The sequence below is a fragment of the Tenrec ecaudatus genome, chromosome X, assembly GCF_050624435.1.
Source record: "Tenrec ecaudatus isolate mTenEca1 chromosome X, mTenEca1.hap1, whole genome shotgun sequence".
Classification (NCBI taxonomy): domain Eukaryota; kingdom Metazoa; phylum Chordata; class Mammalia; order Afrosoricida; family Tenrecidae; genus Tenrec; species Tenrec ecaudatus.
Window position 1 is genome coordinate 127054778 of NC_134548.1, and position 22866 is coordinate 127077643.

Below are 22866 nucleotides of genomic sequence, written 5' to 3' on the forward strand. Positions count from 1 at the left end.
GGGCAGGGGAGGAAAGGAGAAGAAATGGGGAGCTGATATCAGGGGCTCAAGTGGGAAGAGAATGCTTTGAAAATGATAACAGTGGCATATGTGTAAATGTGCTTGACACACTGGAGAGATGTATGAACTGTGTGTGATAAGAGATGTAAGAGCACCCAATAAAAGTATTTTTTAAAAAGAAACCATTTAATAAAACCTTCAGTTTCTTCAAAAAGAAAAAAAAGATTTCACACTGTTGTTAGTTGCTATGGAGTTAGTGCCAATTCACGGTGATTGAATATATATTCAACACCCCCCTCCCCGTCTCACACCCCAACTCACTGACATCAAGTCAATGCTGACTCATAGTGACCCCCTGTGGGTTTCCAAGACTATCACTGTTTATGGGAGTGGAAAACTCAGTTTTTATCCTGAGGAGCTGCTGGGGTTTTCAAACTGCCACACATGTAGATCCCAGCCCAATGCATAACGACTACGCCACCATATGGTTAACAGAACTAAATGCTGCCTGGTTCTGTTCTGTCTTCAGGATTGTTAGTAACCTTGTGGCGATTATGTCCATTGCAGTGAGGGGTTCCCTTGCTTTCATTGGCCCTCTAGCTTGCATGATGCTCATTCCTAATGGTTGCTTGTTGCTGATGATGTAAGGGTGCAGACGTCTCACCATCCTTGCCCTCCCCCATTGTCAAATGCATTGCTTTTATTTTCCTTGCAAGGTAGCCCAATATTGTGGATCCACGCATGTGTCAGTCGCACGGTTTCCGTGGGAGCCCGAGGTTTCCATGAGCCTCCCTGGAGCTCACAGCAGTGGAGTCCTGTGGTTTCAGACCCTAAGGTTCTCTCCACAGCCACATGTTCCTTTGATGTTTGGGGAATTGAACACACGATCACTGGACAATTTGTCTTTTACATGGTCCATTTCTGTTCCTAACAGGGTTGGCTCTGCTTTCTTTTCGATGACCACTGTGCCACCATCTTGAGCAACTTCTGCAACAGAATCTCCATTTGTCTTTGGAGATTCTAAAGTATAAGAAAGGCCATTGCGAGCCCTGGTTCAAACACCAACTTTCAAAACTACACCTTCAGGCTTCTCTTTAAGAAGCTGTTTAATCTTATCTACTGCTGATGGTGTCAGGGCGAGGGCAACCCAGGTGACCTGTGGTTTCCTCTTGTTCACAGACTAAAGAAGCCAACATCTTCACGGTCCCTGAGCCTCCGGCCAGAGCTACTTCTCAGCCTGGTTCCATGGCCCCAGCCACACGCTCACCACCCTTGCTTTTGAAGGAATAGTCTGTTTCTGTTTCAGATTCCTTTTCAATCGTAGGTATATCTGGCCACACTAGGCCCTCCTTCCCTCATAGCAGCTGGTACTAAGTAGCAGCCACCCTTTTAAAACTGAGCATGCTCTTTCCTGTTCCCCAGCCTCTGCCTAGTATTTGCCGCTCACTGATAACATCTTGCTGTCGCCATCATCATCTGAGTTATGACCCCTGGCATAGAATTTACTGCTTGTTTTTGCTTCAGTGTGAGATGGAAGTGATTGATAGATAATTTCTTTAAAACAGCACAAATATAATACCTCACAAACTATAAAATATGACTGACTCATTCCTTCCAATCGGACAGAAAACTTTATTATAGTTTAGGAAAGTAGAGATATTATATGACTAAATTATAAAGTCTTGTTTGTGTGTGTAGAAATCACTGTAAGCTGCCAGCTGTTTGTGAGCTGGATGAGGCATACAGGTAATATTTTTAAATGGATGGCTTTTAAGAGTAATTGTTTATGAATTTAAGCTACTGTGGAACAAGGGCCTGAAATTTTAAATGATGTCAGATGATGAAGAAATGGCTCCAGTAGGCATTAGACTAAACAAGAAAACTCTTAAACCTGTTTTGCCAAAACATCCTAACACAATTTCTGAACTTTATTTGTGAGTATATACATAGTTCTGATAAGATTGTGGTCAAGAACGACACTGCTGTAAGCAACTTCGTATTTCCTTCTTCTTTTTTCTTTTTAAATTTACCACGGATAAGTTTCTAGAGCAAATGTCTAGATCAAAGAGAATGAATCCTTTTTTTTTTAAATGATTTTGGGTTTGTTTTGCCAAATGATTCTAGAAAAAAAGTAGGTGAATAATGTAGGTGCATGATTTCTGGCAAAATATGAAGGTGCCTGGTGTTTTACATTTCCCAGAAATTGGTTTGAATAAATATTATCTATTTTTAAAAAACCTACTGAATGCAGTTTATATCATAAAATGAATTAAAATTTAGATATACGTAGGAGTTATGTTGTTTTAGTCCTTGTACTCACTGTTGTTAGCTCCTCATTTTATGCCAACCTCCTTTGTCATGTCCCTTTGAACCTGTTGACCCAGTGGATGTCTCTATAGGTTTACCTCTCCTGGATTTCACAGACCAAAAAAAAAACACCAAAAACCGTGCTAACTCAAAACAGAATACACACAAATGGCCTGACAACCAGGACAGAATTAAACAGAGAAAACCCTCAATGGAGAACAAAGCAGAAAATATTTCAAAAGATGGAGCAATATACATTGGGTCAGGAAAGACGACTATAGTAGATGAATATGATGAATCTGACCTGAACAGTTAAAACCTTGTCCCTTGATCTCCCTGCTAATACACTTTGGGCTTGGTCTAGTTTTTAATATTTTCTGTGTGTGTTGAGTGTATCTCTGTTGCATTTCATCATTGTGGGTAGCCCTCTTGAATTTTCGTCATGTCTTTTCCTATGTTTTTCAGTATATGAAACCCAGGATAGATGAACTTATAGAGCCAACAGCTAGAATAAAGGCTTCTGGAGAGTACAGTGGAGGATGTTGGGGGTAGGTAAGGGGGGGTTGATATCAAGTTCAAGAAGGAAGAAAATGTTTTGAAACTGATTGGTAGCAATTGTACAATACTGCTTGTGATTGAACTATAAAATGGTTTGATGTCTGGATTCGCTCCGAACTAAATGGGGTGGAGAAAAGGAAAAAGAATGTAGTTGAGAAAACCACGTGGGGCAGTTTTACTCTGTGGTTATGGTAGCTATGAGTTGGAAATCAACTCAGTGGCACCAAACAACAACAGCCATAACACAAATAAAAATATTAGAATCGTACGTACTTGGTGCACCGAGGTGAACTGGATAGAATTTAAGTATCAAAATAAAGTCTGATGAAGTGTTTCATATTAAAACAACAAAAAAGAGGGAAATCACTGACAAGGTGTTAACTTTTTCCCCTAACTCCAACTGCAGTCATGACTCCTGCAATGTAATCTGTATCAGTTATCCTTTGCTGTACAACACATGACCCCCTAAACGTAATGACTTAAACAGCACACATGTATTCTGTTGATCTGACTGGTTTCAGCGTATCTTGGCTGAGTTTGCTCATGTGTCGGGGTCAGTTGATGGGTTGACTCGGACTGACCAACCTAGGAAGTCTCATCTGTGACAAGTATGCTCTTCTTTGCGTGGTCTCTCACCCTCGAGCTTGTTACCACAATGTAGGAGGGTTCCAAGGGAGCATTCGCACCGTCCCTCTAATCTTCGGCCACATTCTATTGACTCAATCACGTTTTTAAATAGGGCCACCTCAGATTCAGAGGATAGGGGAAAATAGACTTTAGCTTGTGATAAGACTATCTCAAAAAAAAAAAAGACTATCACAAAATCACTTTACAAGTGGTGTGGTTACAGGGAGAGGGAGAGAATCCAGGTCAGTTTTGAAGTTATTCTACCCCAACAGTTGAAGGAATGTTGTCTTTCAAAGTTGTCATCTTTCAGTGCTCTATACTCATGCCCATGATGTACGCACTCGTTTTAAACAAAATGAGATCCCCTTTTGGATTTCCTTCTGCAGAGGGCAATAAGAAATTCAGAAAATGAAGACGACCACTTTGTGCTTTATAGTCTTCCCTGCTATCCAAGCTTCAAGACTGTAGGCTATTTTTGATGATTTCTAAATAGCATATCTATGATAACAGGATCTAGAAAGTGACTTCAATCAAGGCCATGTAAAGAATATCATCCAGGCTTTGAAATCAACCCAAGAGAAGCATTTTAAAACGTTGAAACAAAGTCAGGATCACTGGAACAAACAGAGAGCCTGACGGCCTGATTACTTTGAAGTGGTCAGCTCTCTCTCTCTCTCTCTTTGGAATGATTTAATTTTTTAAAAGATGTCTCTTTAAATTAGATTGTATAAATAAATCCTTAACTGGCAGTGACTACACCCTAGGGTTCAGTATATCCTTATTGAATAAACTTTTATATTTCTCTGAAAGAAGCTTACTGTTGGCTCTTATGTATATGACAAAGTTCAACAAAGTAATAATACCCCCCTCCCCTTTCCTTTTGCTAGTTATTTAATGTTTTTGGAGAAAGAACACTTTCTTTTTCTCATCTCATCCCAGTTCAGTGTTGCTATCATATAAAGATTTTGGGACCCTAATATCTTGGATATTGCTTTTGATGACCTTTTAAAAAGTCTATACAACCCTTGCCTTCTGAAGGTAAGTTGACTAGGGTAACCTCTTAGGGCGATAGCTATTTAGGAATTCTGTACTTAAAAAGCTACCCAAGATGTAGTAGTACATTTTCTGTTAGAATTCCCATCACTGGCCATACAACTTAGGTGACATCAAGTACACTCTGAACAAAATCCAGTTTTAGGGGGAAGACAACTCCTTTATGGGGAAATGATATTTTAAGCAAGCAAATAGGGAGAAAACTCCCTTATTTCCAGCTTTAGTGATCTTATTCACCTTGAAACAGCTCAAGGGCGTGTAGTAATATGAAATGCCTATAAACCGTTTTGGAGTTTTTCCCATTTTAACCACTGCCATTGAATCAATTCTGATGGCACCAACCCTACATTCCAGAGTAGAACTGCCTTTGGGAGTTTCTAAGGCTTGAAGTGGGCTGGCGGGTTTTAACTGTTGACATTGTGGTTAGCAGACCAACATGTAACCTATGACACTACCTGGGCGCCTTCCAGCTCCCTAGTAGAAAGGGAGTGCACTTTGTCATTCAGTGAAAGTTTCCTCTAGAGTTCTGTTTAATTAAAGTCAACAGACTGGCAGACTAGGATAAGATATTTCCATCTACTAGAAAAAAGATACCAAATCACATACATGAGTCAGAACTCTCCATTGAGTGCATGTTAATAAATTTGCTACATGGAGTGTACCCTGTTTCTGTACCACAGGTTTTGACAGGACTTTACCTGTGAGAACAATTGTACATGTGATTGACGATTTGGAATCTGAGTCTCAATATATGGAGAAGTAATTTCATTTCCTTGACTCTTTCTGACTTTCCCCAACCATAAAGCATACTTGAAACTGCATATGCATAGGCTGCTTAATGAAACAAGGGAGATAAAGTGCTATTGTTAATACAAATAATCATAGTCATCATGTCTGTTTACTAAGAATGTCTTGAGCGTCAGATGCCCTGCTCAGGATCACACATATACTCACTCAATCTGCCAGAAACTCTTTAATCTCTGTTTTACACTTGAGAAGCTAGAGACCTTGTAGCTGGAAACTCTCAAACGCATTAAACAAATGTAAGACCGGATTCTAATTCCACTTACAGTATTCTTTTTCTCTGTCAAGTCCAGCCATGCTAGCACCCTTGCACAATTCAAACTTGTGCCATGCGCCATTTATATAATTTCCCCCCTCTTTCGCTCTCTAAGGAGTCCTGAGGCCACCATGACGGTCACCGTGGTGTATGATAACTCTGAGGCCACAGAACTCTGTGCAGCTCAGCACCTCTACCTCAAACCCATAGCAAAACTGATGATTAACGTATTGCTCCCAGAGAGTACAGAACCCGTGAGGCCTTTCTCTAACTGGGAAGTTCTTGATCAGCTGAAGAGCCTGATTTGCCCTGACCAGTTCACCACAGTTCGCCTCTCCAAGAGTACCAAGGATTTCATCCGCTTTGAGGGTGAGGCGGAAACCCGAAGTCTGGTTCAGATCCTGAAGGCCAAGTTACATGGGAAGATCATCAAGCTGAATGGTTTGAAAACAGACTTAAAAGTCATGGCTACTGATTCCCAGGGCGAGTGGGAGCATTTCCCCAAAGCCAAGCAGACCTCAATGAGTGACGGGACTGACGAGCAGGATCAGGATAAGAGCCCAGATTCCATATATTTTGAAGGCTTGCCCTGCAAGTGGTTTGCACCGAAAGGTTCCAGTGGGGAGAAGCCATGCAAAGAGATTCTGCGTGCTGTCTTTGAAAGCTTTGGGAAGATCAGAAATGTGGATATCCCCATGCTCGACCCCTACAGAGAAGTCATGACGGGTGGGAGCTTTGGGAATTCGAACTTTGGCTTGCAGACCTTCGAGGCCTTTATACAATATCAAGAGTCCACGGACTTTGTAAAAGCCATGGAGTCCCTCCGAGGAATGAAGCTGATGCTGAAAGGAGATGATGGGAAAGCTCTGGCATGTAACATTAAGGTAAGCAGTGACCAGAGTTTCTTTGATATTTCCCTTGTTTGGGTAATCCTGGGTCAAAGCTAGAAGGAATCTTCTAGAATAAATTTCCTTCAACTGCCCTCATCACCCCACTAGCTAATGTAGTTTTAGGTTTTCATAAATAAATAAATAAATGTTCACGAAGAAAATAAGAATCCTGTCTTGAACACTCTATTCTTCTGCTATCGGGCCACACTGCCAGTTGTGGCTTTCAAGTGATAGTTGTTAAAATCTGGGACTTCTGCCCCAACTTCTTCAGGACACTAAAGGATTCTTGGAGGACCCTATGGAACCATCTCATGTGCTGATTCTGTTGAACAAGTTCCTGAGAGAGAGGGAGACTCGCAGTGTCCCTTCTCTTGCCTCTTAGCATCACCATTCATATGTCTGTCTTTAGGGCCAGAGTTCAGGGGATAACCCGGTGGCAATTGTTCTTTCTTCCTCACTCTGTCTCTACACCCAGGAAAAATGTGACTGTGTGAGTGAGCTTGAACTATTGCACAATGACAAGTAAGGTCTTAATAGCCATCCGGAACTCCTCTTTTATCTCTTTCTGAGATGTGGCTCTTGGGTATTGTGACTTCTCTTTGGTTTCTTTATTTGCAACTTGTCTTGACAAGGCATTAGGCTCATGGGCTTCAGGTTTTGATACCTGGGGTGTGGAGTTGGCAGAGGGGAAAGACTTGGCTCTAAAGAGAGATTTTAAAAACTAAGAAACACCCCCACCCCCGAAAAACCAACCAAAAAAAAAGAAGAAGCCCTGGGGTTGAGGAAATTGTACTGCTAAGGAGCTCACCATTGCAAAACAACCAAACCACTGCCATTGAGTCAATTCCTACTCAAGGTGGCCCGATAGGACAAAGTAGAACTGCTTTGTGGGTTTCTGATGTTGCAAATCTTTCGCGGGAGTAGATAGCCTCATCTTTCTCCCCAGGAACAATTTCAAACTGCCCACCTCCCGGGTAGCAGCCCAATATGTGACCCCTATACCACCAAGGCTCCTTCTAGACTCCTTGTGGTAAATTTGGCCTTCTGCAATCTTCTCCCAACCTGTCTTTTGAACTTTCTCCTCCCACCCCTGAGGTTCCAGGTAAGTGAGATTACTAGTCTCCCAATGCTTCTCAGGTTTTCTCTATTGTGTCTTTCTTTCCACTTTCTGCTTCCTCATCCAAGAGGAATCTCTGGAGTCACACTACTACTCCAATCTCCAGCCATTGAGATTCTGTCCATTATCCAAGGCCACCATCTTCATGAAAAGTGTCCCCTTCAGTTCTCTGTATTCCCAATGTACTCTGTTCCTAGTTACCCATTAACAAAGGGTCTCCGGTGATTACGCATTGGATTGCTAACAGTAAGGACAGTGATTGGAACCCACCAGCTGCTCAGAGGGAGGAGGTTGAGGCAGTCTGCATTTATACAGATTTATAGCCTCAGACACTACATAAGACACTTCTGCTCTGTCCTAGAGGTCCCTATGAGTTGGAATCCACACATGGCAGTGAATTGTGTGGGTGGCCCTTCAGCACTGAAAAATATTTTACTATTATTTTTTAATTAAAAGATCATTTTATTGGGGGATCTTACAGCTCTTAAAATGATCCATACATCAATTGTATCAAGCATATTTGTACATAGGTTGGCATCATCATTTTCTAAACATTTATTTTCTATTGAGTCCTTAGTGTCAGTTCTTTTTTCCCTCCCCTACCCCCATGACCCCTTGAGAAATGATAAGTTATTATTATTTTCATCCTTTTAGCACTTTTCAGAAGAGTCTTGGTTGTGTAGTAGGCTACGAGTTGGGCTGATAACCACAGATCAGTAATTCAAAATGATTAGCTGCTCCCCAGGAGAAAGAAGAGGCTTTCTGCTCCTGTCAAGGACTATAGCCTTGGAAACTCACAGGGGTTGTTCTACTGTGTCCTATAGAATCGTTATGAGTCTGAATGGACTCAATGGCAGTGTGCTTGAGCACTTTTCATATTGTCTACTATATTTAAGCTATTGGTATATGTGGCTGAACTCCACTCTTGTATTATAAGTCCCTTGAGTGAAGGGAATAGGTTCATATTAGCCACAGTTTCTAGCACTAAGGAAGTGTTGTCCAAATGTGGTTGAGCTGACCAGGATAACCAACACAGATTATTGCCTTTGGAAAGTGGGCAGCATTACTAGGGACTCAGCCTGTGCCCCATGCCCGTTGAAGGGCCCTAAGCCAGTCGGAGAGAAGGGAAAAAATGGGCAAGCCCTAGTTATTCCACTTGTAAAATCTTTGCTCGAAGCATCTTGAGGACTTTGAAGAATCCTTTTCAGCCCCTCTGCTAATTCTACTTGACAATTGGCCAAGAGGGGGAGAGACATGCAATTTACTCCCTCTTCATTCCACATTTTCTGGAGATCTGTCAAAAATATTACTAAAACATAATCTCAGTCAACTTCGATCGTGTACTTTCAAAACCAACATGTCTAACCAGCCCTGGTATCCCTGGGTGGCATAAGCTTAGCTACTAAGATGGGCGGTTAGAGCCTACATAGAGTCATCTCAGCATCTCAGAAATGCCTGGTGATGTGTTTCTGGAATGAGTAAAACCAAGCAAACCCTCTGATGAAGTTCTACTCAGTAACACGCTTTGTCAATCTCTGAATGCTTTGGTAATTTGCAACCTGGACATCTTTATGCAGCAGCGGGAAAGATAAAGTGAGGCCCTCTTTGTTTTCCCTGGAAATCAGTCTTTAGCACGCATCTATACTTTTAGCCTAAGTAGCTAACTGTGTGTGAGAGATTTCCAGTTCTACCTGGTGTATGCTCAACTCTGACTCATGGCCTGTGTCAGTGTAGAACTGTGTTCCATGGGGTTTTTCAATGACTGATTTTTTAAAGGAGATTACCAGGCCATTCTTCTGAGGCGCTTTGAGGTAAACTCGAACCTCCAACCTTTGGGTGAGCAGCTGAAGTGCATGAACCATTTATAACACCCAGGGACTCCATAGGAGAAGTTATTTTGTTGAAATATGCGTTTTAAAATCATGAGCAGTTCAGTCAGAAGCTCTAATAAACACTATAATGATCAGCCACATGCCACTGCCCAGCTTACAAAGTAAAACATTACCAGTAAGATAAGAGACGACCCTTCTGTGCTCCCTCCCCTCCCTCTGCCCCCCCCACAATACCCATGCTGATGGATCTGTTGTTTATCTTTCCCGTGCCTATTTAAATAGTGGCGGTGGCCATGGCAGCGGCTGCTGCTTTTTAAAAAGGCCAATCTACGTGTCATTTTCCATCTGACCTTTATTTTATTTCAATATTTGAGTAGTAGTTTAATTATCATGATGCTCAGAGCTTCTGTATCTCATTAGGTTAAGCTTGCTTCTTCCCACCCCCTCTTAGACCAATTTTGTCTCAGGTGATGTATTTACACACACACACACACACACACACACACACACACACACTTCACTATGCAGTTCAAGTGTATGTGTGCATACATCTACATATTTTAATGCTTCTTTAGAAGTAGCCAGGAGTCATTTCCTTGGGTCTGTCAGAGCCTGGGCCCATGAGGGTGCTGAGATGCGGCCTATGACTGTATGCCTAGGGGTTCCTCAAGGATCCGGCCTGAGAACATCATGGAGCCCACAGGTGCTGCTCACTAGGAGACTGAAGAGCAATGCAAAAGTGTGGGTACTGGGATGGAGAGAGCAGATTTTCAATTCATTTGATTTTGAATTTGACATGTGCCATCTTCATTTTATCTTTCCTGGCCGGCTGGCAAACTTTTCTAGTGACGCTTTGACTTGTTTTGGAGCAGGTTATGTTTGATACAACCAAACACTTCAGCGAAGGATCTATAAGGAGACGAAACCAGGAGAGGCTAAAATTACAAGAGCTGGAGGAAGAAAGGAAAAGAGAAAAGAAACGCGAAGAGGAAGAAGCGGAAAGGTAAAGAGACCAACTTTGATGGAGCAAAGTGTTTATTTTGTGTTTCTGGGGTTTTTTGGCTCCCCGCCACCCGTCGCTTTTTCCTTTTAGTGTTTGGCTTATCCCTTTGAGTGAATGGCTGCACTTGATGGAGAACACCGAGGGGGGGGGGGCAAGAACTGGTCCAGATTGGTCCACTGACAGCTACCGTGTTTGAGCCGGGTTGTTATAAAACCAAAAATGACCAAAGAGTTGAAAGCAGCAGATTTCAGAAACATAACAAAATTTAAAATAGCTTATTGGCTGGTGGAACAAATAATGAGGAATAGTGGGACTAGATGGAAATATCTGGGAAGAAATGATAAAAAAGTGAAGACCTTGTATGGTGGAGATCCTAGCCCCTGGCACATGAAAAATAAAACAAAAACCAATTAGCTCTAAAAAAAAGAATTTCATTCCATCGATGGTCAGTGATCAAACCAGCCCATGGACAAGAAAACACGGGTTTTGGTTGGGTTCCAAGTTCTTTCTGTGTTTGCAAGCAGCCTCTATCTTTATTTCTAGAGTTATCATTGTTTCCTGTTTTTAGACTTTATACTGGATTGTCAAAGGTTTGACAGAAGATAAGCTACACATGGTCTAGAGTTCTGAAAACCAATTTAACCACCTGGCTCCACTCAGTGTGTGTCTATCTGCCTAGTCTTCCATGTATATTGGAGTTATTCCAGAGAACCCTACCTTAGACCCCTTGTTTTGGGTGGGGGGGCTGATGGTAGTGACAGGAATTACTTGAGTCATGTCTGTGAAACCTAGATTTTGAGACCAGTCAAGGTAACTTACCCCTCCAATTCTAGTCTAATATACAGTTTCTGTTGCCCCCCTCAAATGCTAGGCTTAACATGCAGGGTCTAACCTCCCTACCCCCCAAATATTCTAGACTGAACATGGGGCTTTCTATCCCCTGCTAAATTTTACTAGACTAATCATGGCAGTTTCTCTTACTCCGCAAATTCTAGCTAGACTGCACATGCAGTTGAGATCAGCCTCCAGCTTTGGGCTAAAGTCCTAACTCGCCTAATCTGCCCTTCTTCTCTCCCCACGTTCTCCTAGGGGCTTAAGCACAGCTGCTTAAGTGTGTTCAGAGAACAGCAGTAAGAACACCAACCAACCAACCCTGATTCTTTTAGGCCAGTATGATTTTATGGCAGTATGCCATGCTAGGTAAGATGTGCCAAGAGCCAGCTCGCGCCCTCACTTTTTCAGAGGATGTTGACGTCTCTTTATTCCCCTGTGTGCACGCTACCCACCAAAGGTTTTGATATCACAAAAGGAAAGAAGGGGGGACTTTGATAGCTAGATAGACTGGTTCCTGATTGTGGTTTGAGAAAGGGGAGGTTAGAAACCCCTTCCTTTAAATTCTGTCACTGCTGCATTTTGATGCCTATTTCTGAGGGAGACCAGGGTTCAATGCCCAGCCAATGCACTTCACCTATCTGTCCATGGAGTCGTGTGTGTGTGTGTGTGTGTGTGTGTGTTGCTGTAAGGTGAAACAGGTTTCAGTGAAGCGTGAAAGAGTAAGATAGACTAGGAAGAAACGGTCTGTGGCCTATGTATGAAGCATGGACCCGATGGATGGGGCACGACAGTTTGAACAACATCTGATCATGGGGATGGCGTGAGGCTTGAGAGTGTCTCCTGCTGTCGTACGTGGGGTTGCCAAGAGTCGGGGGCTGACTTGGTGGCAGCTAACAGCAGCAACACATCTGCTTCTATTTGCCAAACTCGGATCGTGTGCTTTTCCCCTTGACAGATGCAAAGGGTCTGCTGATAAATTGCTTTGCCTTTTCCTTAAACAGACAACAACAGCAAAATCATGAGTGGTCTCTGCCAGGTGCAGGGGCTGACAGGAGTCAATTCCTGGCTGCGGGGTGGGGCGGTGCGGGGCGGTGCGGGGCAGGAAGGGGTAGAGGTGAAGTGCCTAATGGATATCATTTGAGTGGTTTCACCATCATCTTTCTCCAGAAAAAGAAAAGATGAGGAGAGGAGGCGGAAGACCAGGGTCAGGAGGCGAGGTTTGAAGGAAAGAGACAGACATCGGAGAAAGAGACACAAGGACAAAGTCAAAGCTGAGGTGCCTCAAGACCCTGACTCTTTGGAGGAATGGATAGAAAGGAAGTACCTGTTGGCTCAGAGGCGTGTGGAAGCCCTTCGTTTGTTACGCATGCTCCTGAGGAGAATTGCAGTAAGGCTGTTTCCCAGTGGTTCTGGAGTTTGGGGAGGTAGCTATGAACTGTATCTGAGGAGCGTACGGTTGGTACACAGGGTTAATACGGTCAGCTATGGACTGTATCAGAGGAGCGTATGGATGGTACATGTGGTTAATATAGTCAGCTATGGACTGTATCTGAGGAGTGTACAGATGGTACATAAGTTATTATAGTCACCCATGGACTGTATCTGAGGAGTATAAAGATGGTACACAGGCTTAATACAATCAGCTATTAATGTGACCCGAGGGACTTTGCCAGAAAGACTTCTGAGACAGTCAGCCATGGAAAACTCTATGCTGTTTAGTTCTTCTCCAACACACAAGAGGTTGCCAGGTGTCAGAGGTGACCTTTCAGTTCATCAATCGCCTGTTTAAAACAGGGCCGTAGAAACCCAACCCAACCCACTACTCTGCAGTAAAGTCTATTCTGATTCATAGTGATCTGATTCCCACCTGTTATCTTCACAGAATCCTTTAAAATAAGCTAATATCTTATAACTCCAATTGCGGTTTTATAAACCATACCAAACCAAACTCACTGCCTTCGAGTCGATGCTGACTCATAGTGACCCTAGAGAATAGGGTATAACTGCCCTGTGGGCTTCCAAGATTGTTAACTCTTTACGTGAGTAGAAAGTCTCATTTTTTTTACTCTTGGAGCCACTGATGGTTTTGAACCACTGGCATTGTGGTTAGCAGCCCAACGTGTAACCACTATGTCACCTGGGCTTCTAGACTTCTGAGAGGGCTGTCCAAATTCTCTAAAGCAGTCGTTTTCAACCTATGGGTCGTGACCTCTTTGGGGGCCAAAGGACCCTTTTGCAGGGGTCACCCCATTTTAACAGTAACAAAATGACAGTTATGAAGTAGCAACGACAATAATTTTATGGTTGAGGGTCACCACGACACGAACTGTATGAAAGGGTCATGGCATTAGGAAGGTTGAGAACCACTGCTCTAAAGGGAGACGTGTCTCTTTGCTGCCGCCACCCTCCCCCACACGCTGGGTTTCTAGATTTCTGGATGTGGGCGTGCAGAGCTCTTTAGCTCTTTTCTCTGCTTTACATCAGCGCCACAGAAAATACCAGGGGTGGGGGAGAGATGGCTGGTGCGAGTGTTCAGTTTGTAGTGCTGTCACCTTCCTGGTCCCCTCATCTGCAGCAGGTGTGGATAAGAAGGGAGAACAGGGAGCAGATACCTTTGTGTAATAGCTCATGTTGGTCTAGTCGGAAACTATTTCATGAGGAATTTCTCACATTACAGAGCGATTGTTTGGCTTGGCGAGTTTTCTTTTTGAAAGGTATCCTTTCCACTGAGTGTGCTCCTTAACATAGCCAGATGCTGTGGATGCCCCGGATCACATGGCAGAAAGGCTCCCCATATGTTCAGTTAAAATCTTTGTTCACATACATGGAGGGAATGCCATTAGGATCCTGCCCAGTACATGGATAGTCATTAGGGACTTCCACATGTTCTTTGAGAAAACATGAGGGACTTCCACATGTTCTTTGAGAAAACACTGGAATTCAAAGGTGGGGACTTCTCCCCATAAACTTTTTGCAACCCCCTCATATGTTGAGTCAACAACCTACCTAGAGTTTATGGACTTTTATATAGATGAGCTGTCTGGTCCTTAATGTGGACAAGTGTGCCACATTAATCACTCAGCAGTGTGGCCAAACTTAGTGGGATCGGGATCAGAAAAATTGCACAATTACAACTTGACCAAGGCCAGCTGGTTCTTTTAAGAAGCCCTGGTGATACTGTACTGAGTAAGCATTGAACTGCTAACCACAGGGTCAATGGTTCTAACCCACCAGCTATCTGCTCTCATAAAGATTTACAGCCTCTGAAACTGTATTCAGGGTCGCTATGACTCACTGGGATGGGTTTAGCTAAATCTTTGATCGTTAACCTTGGTGACTGCCATGGGTGACCCCTCTAAGAATTTGTCTCTTTCAATGTGTGCAGATGCCTAATTCTTGGCACTGGGAACACCTTATACTTATTTCCCAGTCAGTGAGTTCTAATCCCAGGTAATTGGTAAACACTCTGCCCTGATTTGGGTCAGTTGTCAGGGTGAGGCCCATGGGCGGCACCTTTCACCTACCCAGATTGACTTACTACTATGCTTCTTACAGAGATGGGGGAGGCAGGGGTGAAGAGTTTAGAACTCTGAGATGCCTCATCTCCATCCCACTGTAAGAAGCTGGAGTCAAAACCTCAAAGACTTTTAAGCCAGATGAGCCTCTTAGCCAACCCCATCAAATAGAGGGCACATTTTCTCCAGCTTGTTGGAGCATTTTCTGGGAGTGTTAGAGATCATTGCTTATGTCTCTTCAGATGCTCAACTCCTCAAACAATACCTGGAACATTTGGCTCTCCTGAACTTTTGAACAAATGGAGAAGAAACAACAACAACAAAAAAGCATGATGTTGGGAGCTATGAGAACCACGTAAAAGTGTGGGACCTTCTAGCATTAGGATGGATGCAGGCATCGTAAAAGCAGCCCCTATTAGAAGGAGACATCTAATTTTGTGTCCCCCATTTCCTCAGCTCAATATTATTCCTAATTTAGATCAATCCCAGGTGTTGTTAGACATCTCTTGAGAACAATGTCAGAGAGTTGACTTTTCTTGGAAATAAAGCTTCATGTGTTTAGTTTTTCTTTGTGTGTGTGTGTTTAGTTTTTCATGTAAGATTTTTTAACCTTTTCTTCTTTTTTTTTTCTTTAAAGGGATCCACCTCATTTAACCCAGAGATGGCAGATGTGGCAGGCCCTGAAGCCAAGAAAGATCTTGCTTCAGGGGACACATTGGCAACTCTGGAGGGAGACGAGTTAAACCCTCCGTATCTTCCATATCAAGAGGAAAGGTCCAAATATCAGCTTGCCAAGTCAGACACTCAACGAAAACACAAAATGAAGAAAAGAACAGGGACTCACTTACGTAAACCTTCCCACCACCTTAGGAAGAGAAAATCAAGGCATTTAGCTAGAAAAGAGAGAGCCAGAAAATTATTAAGTGATGAATATGATCACAGCTTAATCTCTGACCAGAATCCTTTGCAGATGTCCAAAATTCAAGATCAGTCCTTCAAGAAAGATGATTGCCAGAGCCCTACAAAATTCTATGCTTCTGAATTGCATGAGAGAGACTGTGGCAGAAGAGAGAAGGTTTATGAAACAGATGGATTTATCAACTATCTCTTAAACTATTATCACGCTCCAAAATATGTCCGTGGCTTTCTAGAACCCCATCACTTAACAAGCACATACCAGTGGCAGAGGACTGTCCATCCCAACGAAAGTGGGTTTCAGATCAATTTGACCAAATGCAGCCATTTCATAACCAGTTTGAGCCCAATGCCAAACCTGGAAGATGCCCCAGAAGATGATTATTGGAAAAGGATTTGTACTCCTGTTCCTGACCATAGACCACAAGCAGGAGAAACCATGAACTATGCCAAAGAATGTTCCAAGGGCTTTAAAGAGCATCTCGAAGATTCAGCCAGTGAGTGGGATGATCAACTTTCCCTGACTGATAGACAGAGCCATCTTTGCGAAGAGACCTATGAGGCCCCAACATCAGCAGACCTCGATCTGGAATGGAAAGATGCCTTAGAGGAAATCAGTAGTGATTCCGAATGTTTCCACGAAACCCTTAGCTGTGCAAGCGGAGAGGAGCACGAGAATTCTGCGGCTGCATGTTCTAGCTCTCCAGAAAAAGAACCCCTTGATTCTGACGGAACCACAACTTGTGATCAAGACACTAGATCAGGTCAGGAGACCTTGCATTCAAAATATAAGCAGGATGGTGAGAAAAAACACTCCCAAGACAAGCTTAGGAAACCAAGCAAGAGGTCTCAGTATGAACCGAGGTGCTCACGACTTGAGGGCGAAGAGGATGCCGTTAGAAATGATAGAAGCTACAGCAAAAAGAGGGAGAAGCTGGGCCCCAAACACTTGTCTGATGAAGGTTACTATCATAAGGCCAGTTCCACTGACTTACTAGAGGATGTTTCAAGAAAGAGGAGGAGGCTTAATGGTACCATATTCAACCAGCACCCGAACTACAGACCTTCTCATGTGCCAACAACATCATCACAAAGTGCGGATGCTTTCCATTTGAGAGAGTTTTCCCCCAGAAGAGAGCCTCCTTGGGAGTCAAAATACAACCAGAGTGAAAGAAGGCTTCAAAGGTATGAAAATTCTGACGATTTCATGCTGCATTCTGATGATTATTATAATAGACATAATAATCAGGAAGACAGTGGCTATGGGCGCTATTTAGGAAACCACGCCACCGGTTCTTTATATTTTCAAATGTTTTGATGGTCACGTGGACTAAGAACACTCTTCTTCACAGTAAACAATTTGCAAGAAGACCATTTTAAAAACAGATATAGCTATCTAGCTAGCCACTACAACACAAATGAGACACATTTAAAAGCTTGAGCAAGGTTAAATGCCATGCCTTGTCTCAAAATGACCTTAGCGTATTGGCAAACATTGGAAATACAAAACAGCTAGATGCTCAAGGTTGGTAAAGCCATGTGCTTGCCAAACTTCTTGGTCCAAGGACAGACATTTATGCAGTTCAAGTGCAACTTTAATTTTGTGCCAGCCAAGGAGCAAGGGAACTCTGAGAGGGGTTGAGGCCTGTCTCCTTAGCTGCCATAACCTCATCATTTTGTCAACTGAGCCAAACAAGTAAGGAACTTTTTCTAGATTCTTTGATTTGGTCAGAGACACCATGAGCAGCAACCAACTTTCCTAACTCATGTTGATCTACAAACATTTTAGAGAAGAGAGATGGTAATTAGAACATAATGATAAATTTCTTTACAACACTAGAATGTTTCATGAGGATCCACCAGAAGGAAATTATTTTAGTAATACAAGGGGATTTCAAAAAGTTCATGGGGGAAAAAATAGGGCGCAAAGATAAAAATACAAGCTGTGTTTCTAAACATGAGCACCATCACGACTGGGACATTTATTTAGTCCACCCCTAAAGAACTGAGCATCCTGGGAATTTAATTTAAACTCAATGCAATCTTTTTTTTTTTAATTAAAGAATTTGGGTGCCCTTTACAGATTTTTTTCTTTCTTTTAAGATTAGGAAACAAAAATCAAGAAGAGCCCAACCAGAACAGTAAGGTGGATGCCTAATGATCTCCCATCGAAATTCTTGCAAAATGGCCCTTGTTTGATGACAGGAATGAGCACGGTGGTGGTGGTGGTGGTGGTGAAGGCTCACAGATGAAACTTCGCTGGGCACTTTCTGCTCAAACTGAGGCCGCCTTTCTCAAGACACGCTCATCAGAAGCAGGTGTTATTACTCTTTGGCCTTCCCCCACAGAAACAACAAGAAAACTGCCTTGAACAGCCCGCCAAACTGTTAACATGAACAGGTCCATTTTGGCTTTGACTGGACCACTTTTATCTATCGGTAGTCATTGCTTTGGTTGTGCTTTGTGTTCAGGATCATACCGACAGACCCATGTTTCATGTCCTGTTCCAGCTATTTAAAGAAATGCGACAGCACCTTGATCCCGCCTGTTTAAAATTGCCATAGAAAACTCTGCTATTATCTGCAGTTTGGGCATTCACCAAGCAGCAAGTGTGCTCGATTTCCAGTTTTCAATCCTAAGTGTGTGTAAGCTGAGCCAACTGAGATTTTTTTTTGAACCATTCGATTGGGGTCTCCAACTGAGATTTCTATGCTGTTGGCTATTGTTTCTGTTGTTAGTTGTGGGCCCTCTTTAATGAGGGCATGGGCTAGATAAATTGTTTCCTTGACAATGGAGGGCGATGGTCTGCCACCACAAGCTTCCTCTTCATCACCATCTCCTTCCCTTCATGAAATGAGTTACCCATGGGTACACTGCTGAGTTCATGGGGGGCCATTGCCATTGTCCCTGTAAACTCTCATAAAACATCATCGAGCTCATCATCCTTCCTCCTTGTTTCACCAGAAATGTGAGCTTTGTTCTTGCATTCGTAGACTGTATGTTGCTTGGACAGGGGCTCTTTTCGAACCCATGTCTTTTCCTTCTTAGTGCCTCAAAGTCGATCCTGTTCAGGCATGTTGTGACAAGCTAGTAAAAGTTTATTTTGGTGTCCAAACGTTGACAGCCATGCAGTTTTTTTTTCCTCGCACACAGAATACACATTTTCCACAAACTTGTTGAAGTCTCCTCGCATGCTTACATTACTCAAAGAGTTGTCCTTTGGGAGACAAATTTTTGGAAGAAGACTCTATCAAAGAAGATCAGATGTTCTTTGAGGCCTAAGCATATCACTAGCAGAGTTGATTTTTCTGGTGAAGAGCCCCATGTCTGTCCATCCTCGCAATGCGACCAGATTGAAGTGACTTAACCAGTGGGGTTTGCGAAAGGAAAGTTGGAAAGATCCTGGAGCACCATTAAGGGCACTTGGGAAGGGAGGACCTGATAGTATTCCATTTCATGCTATGTAATCCTTTCACTCAGGGTTGGGTGACATCAGTTGGTAAAGAGTCACTGAGTACCCCCCAAGTTGACTTTTTAACAAGTGCCTCTTTAATCCCCCAGAATGCCATGGGGTTAGAAAGAGTCAAGTGCAAAGCTTATAGTTTTCTAGCTGGGGAAAAACGTAATGCGTGCAGGATTTGTAAGTTCTTCACATAAGCAATTTCTCTTTCTACCTACTGGTTTTGGACTTCTTACATATGTTTTTAAATGGAGATATTTTATAGATTCTTAAAGACTTACACATTAGTGCAGTACATGTTCTTTAGAAAGTTTGGCTGATTCATTCTGCCTTACACAGGACTTAGGACCTCAGGGTCAGTAAATGACTTCTTCCCCCACCCCCTACTCCACCCCAACCTTTTAACAAACCTCTCTATCATCTGACCTGCCAATCGAAGACACATCACCGAGATTAGAGACTGAAACAGAAAAAGGGGGTGACTTTAACCCACAGAAGGTAGCAGTAAGTACGATTTACTCTGATGGGGTTCATTTTAGTCTTCATTTGATATTATGTAGAAAAGTCCCAGCTGATAGAGCCGGGTAGCATGCCTGTCAGTCTCATAACTAGCCTCCTGTGTGACCTGTAATCTGAAGAGGCTACAAAATCTCATTTATTGAAAGTCACATGTTTCATCTCTTTTGATCACATTTCAATACCTGTACACGTTTGGAAATGTGTGCAACGTAGGAGATTGTGTCCATAATGTAGTGAGCACTGAGTGGCTCTCTTGTGTTCCATTAGGTTTTCAAGCCAGAGACTCTGCCATGGAGACCAGATTTGGTTGATCAAATCTGAACACTCGCTCATGGCGTGAGTGCCTTTTCTTTTCTCAAGACTAGCAATGACTATTCATGTTCAAAGTACTGTTCTCCAGAGTAGCCTTTTACACTACTAACAGCTTGTATTCAGTCAGAAAACTTTTGATAACTAGGTATTATTCTCCTCCAGTGATAGCCTGCCCCCCCCCCCCCCGACTCTCTCTCATATTTCATGCCACCGGCACAAAGAACACTATGGGCTTGTAATGGAAAGCAGTTAGGCTGGCCTTGACGAAATAAATCTCAATGTTGCTTATAATTTGATTTTCTTTCCTTTGCAGAGTTTATAGGCATGAAGACAATTTGCTGCTCAGTAACCATTCGTATAAAAATAAATAAATGCAGAATTTAGCATGAACATCTTTTTTTGGTATACTAGAATTGGTGCTAAGTCACTTCTGTAGAACATTTTGTTTTGTTTGTTTGATACTGTCTTAGGGAGGACCCAGAAGAAAGTAAATATACCAGTTTGATGTTTCCTTTGGTACAACCCTGGGGGTGGCTATCTGTTTCTTGGCTAATGCATTCAAGATGTGAGGAGACCTCGTTTGGCATAGGCCTCAAGTAAGGAAGAGAACAAGGTTTCCTGGACGTTTCAGTCGACTGGCTCCAGAAGGAACAGAACCGCACTGAGGATCTTGCAACCACTTTCTATGACCGTCTTCATTCTCCCTTGTGCTGTTCCTTCAGTGGTGTAAATGGAATTTCTCTTCGTTGTCTTATTTTGGGTTCTCTGGGGTTTCTTTCTATGTCTTAATGCAGTAAGCGCCTGAACTCTACAGATGGTTTTTTGAAGTGTTCTCATGTTGCTCTTTAGAAGCATTGCTGTCAGTGTCTTCAGAAAGCTAAAAACCTGTCCATGTGTTTTTGTTCTATTTCTCAGGTAGTAAGTCACTGAACCTGGTACTTTTGAAAATAAGAACCAAATAAATGTATTTTTATTTGTTCAAAAATGGTTGAAAATGTTAACTTTTCAATAAATGCGGATAATTCCACTTTGGGGTGAAATGTTTCTACCTGTAGTATGCTGCTTTGCACTACTGTTGCTAATCCTCATTTGCATTGGTAGAGAAAAGATAGATATTTAATTTTCAGATATATTAAAAATAAAATTGTTATAGTGAACTTTGGATCTCCGTTCATTGACTACAGGTAAACAAACATTTTCTGTGGCAGTGCTGATGTCTAGTGTTAATAGGAAATTTCTTTGCAGTTTGTAGAAATGAACTCTTCCTCACTGAACTGAAGTTGTTTATATTTTGGATAAATTGAAATAGTGGTCTTCCCATCAGCAAATGTTTAAGCAGCGCTATTTAAAAAGTAGGAACTGTAGACTGCACTAAGGAGCCTCACTGTGTGCGGGCTGTGCTCTGAAACCTAAGCAGATCAAACCACCAGCTGCTGCCTGGGAGAAACTCACAGGTCAGTTCTTACCCTGTCCTCTAGGGTTGCTAGGAGCCAGGATTGACTCAATGGCAGAGAGTTTTTGAGTTTATGGGCTCCACTGAATTGTGTCTTATCCCTTCAGCACCTGGGAAAATGTTAAAAATCATGCAGCACCAAAAATACCAGAAGTCTGGGTATGGGATGAAGAGTCTAGTGTAAGAATCTAGGGGCCTCAGGAATCAGTCTTTGATGATACAGAGTGTCAGGCTGCATTTTCACTTGAAATGTACAGCAAACTGCCTCTAAGTATTACATCACAAAGGCAGATGTACCTTCAGAGTAAAATCTGGCCACTTGAGAGCTGAAAGGGTTCTTGGGTTCCAAGAGCTCTTAACAGCTAGGAATGTATGGCTGTTTGTTCTGGATCTGTGATTGGCATTAACTCAGTGAAAGTTAAACTATGCAGAGCAGCTGCGAGTATGGAGACATATTCAAACACATGTACGCAAAATGCTGCTGCTGAACTACAGATGTGAGGCCCGGTGACAGAATCTCTGGGTCAGGTTGAATGAAAGCAGGTGGGGAGCAAACAGATAACTTGAACACCCCCACTTGCTGGAGTGAATTTTACAGCCACTCCCTCTTCTCACATGGTCCTTTTACATAATATAGCTTAGGAATATGCTAGCCAGTTTTGAGACGTGTTTAGATCCAATGCCTGGCTTTGCGTCCTATCACTTTGCATGTATTTAATGCAGTGTTGCTTCATCTCTGAATGGAGGGTATCAAGCTCTTCGGATTGGAGCTGTAATGAGGCTCTAGAATCTAAATATTTCCTCTTGGCAAGAGGTAAGCCAGTAAAAGGCTAATCTCATGCTTGAATGAGATTTCAGGCCCAACCTCTCTTCTCTACCCCTTCCCCAAAGCAGAAGGTCTATGAGGTTGTTTGGCACGAAATAGGCACTTGAGTATTTGTTGAGTGAAACCTAGTGGGGAAGAGCGGCACATTTCAACAGATAGGTGCAATATACTTTGATGGCATGAAGAATGGTACCCTGGGATCTTTAGAGCACATCTCTAAGAAAATGCTGCCAGGACCAACAGTAAAATGATAGAGACGCAGATTCGGAGCACCAGGCTGCTCATACAACCGACTACACATAAATGCGATATCCTTTTGCTGCAGCCAGAATTAACTTTGCTAATAGAGAGACCCCTGGTTAGTGGTTACACATTGAGTTGTGACACACAAGGTTGCAGTTCGAAACTGTTAGCTGCGGCTTGGGGCTTTCTACTCCTGTAACTCGTTACAATCTAAAAAACCCCCAGGGGCAGTTCTACCCTGTCCTGTATGGTCACAATGAGCCAACAAATGGCAGAGTGTTCCTGATCAGACACAAAAACAAAATCTTGCCTTAGCACTCCATAGCAATGCCGCTAGTATAT

The 22866-nt window shown here is 42.7% G+C and overlaps 1 protein-coding gene and 1 pseudogene across 2 annotated transcripts in view; one reads left to right on the plus strand and one right to left on the minus strand.

Moving 5' to 3' along the window:
• The window catches only part of LOC142434193 (A-kinase anchor protein 17B-like), a 45658-nt gene extending 24554 nt beyond the window's left edge, over positions 1-21104 (plus strand). The window contains exons 3-7 of one of the 2 annotated variants that reach the window (XM_075538892.1): positions 5721-6489; positions 10317-10447; positions 12449-12668; positions 15434-16896; positions 17815-21104. In XM_075538892.1, coding sequence (XP_075395007.1) covers positions 5737-6489; positions 10317-10447; positions 12449-12668; positions 15434-16896; positions 17815-17869 — 2622 coding nt within the window. In that variant the 5' untranslated portion in view covers positions 5721-5736 and the 3' untranslated portion in view covers positions 17870-21104. Of the gene's footprint in view, positions 1-5720; positions 6490-10316; positions 10448-12448; positions 12669-15433 lie in introns of both variants that reach the window. The other variant, XM_075538891.1, reaches the window with a different exon arrangement.
• On the minus strand, positions 587-4848 carry LOC142433709 (iron-sulfur cluster assembly 1 homolog, mitochondrial pseudogene; annotated as a pseudogene).
• Positions 21105-22866: the final 1762 nt, after the last annotated feature.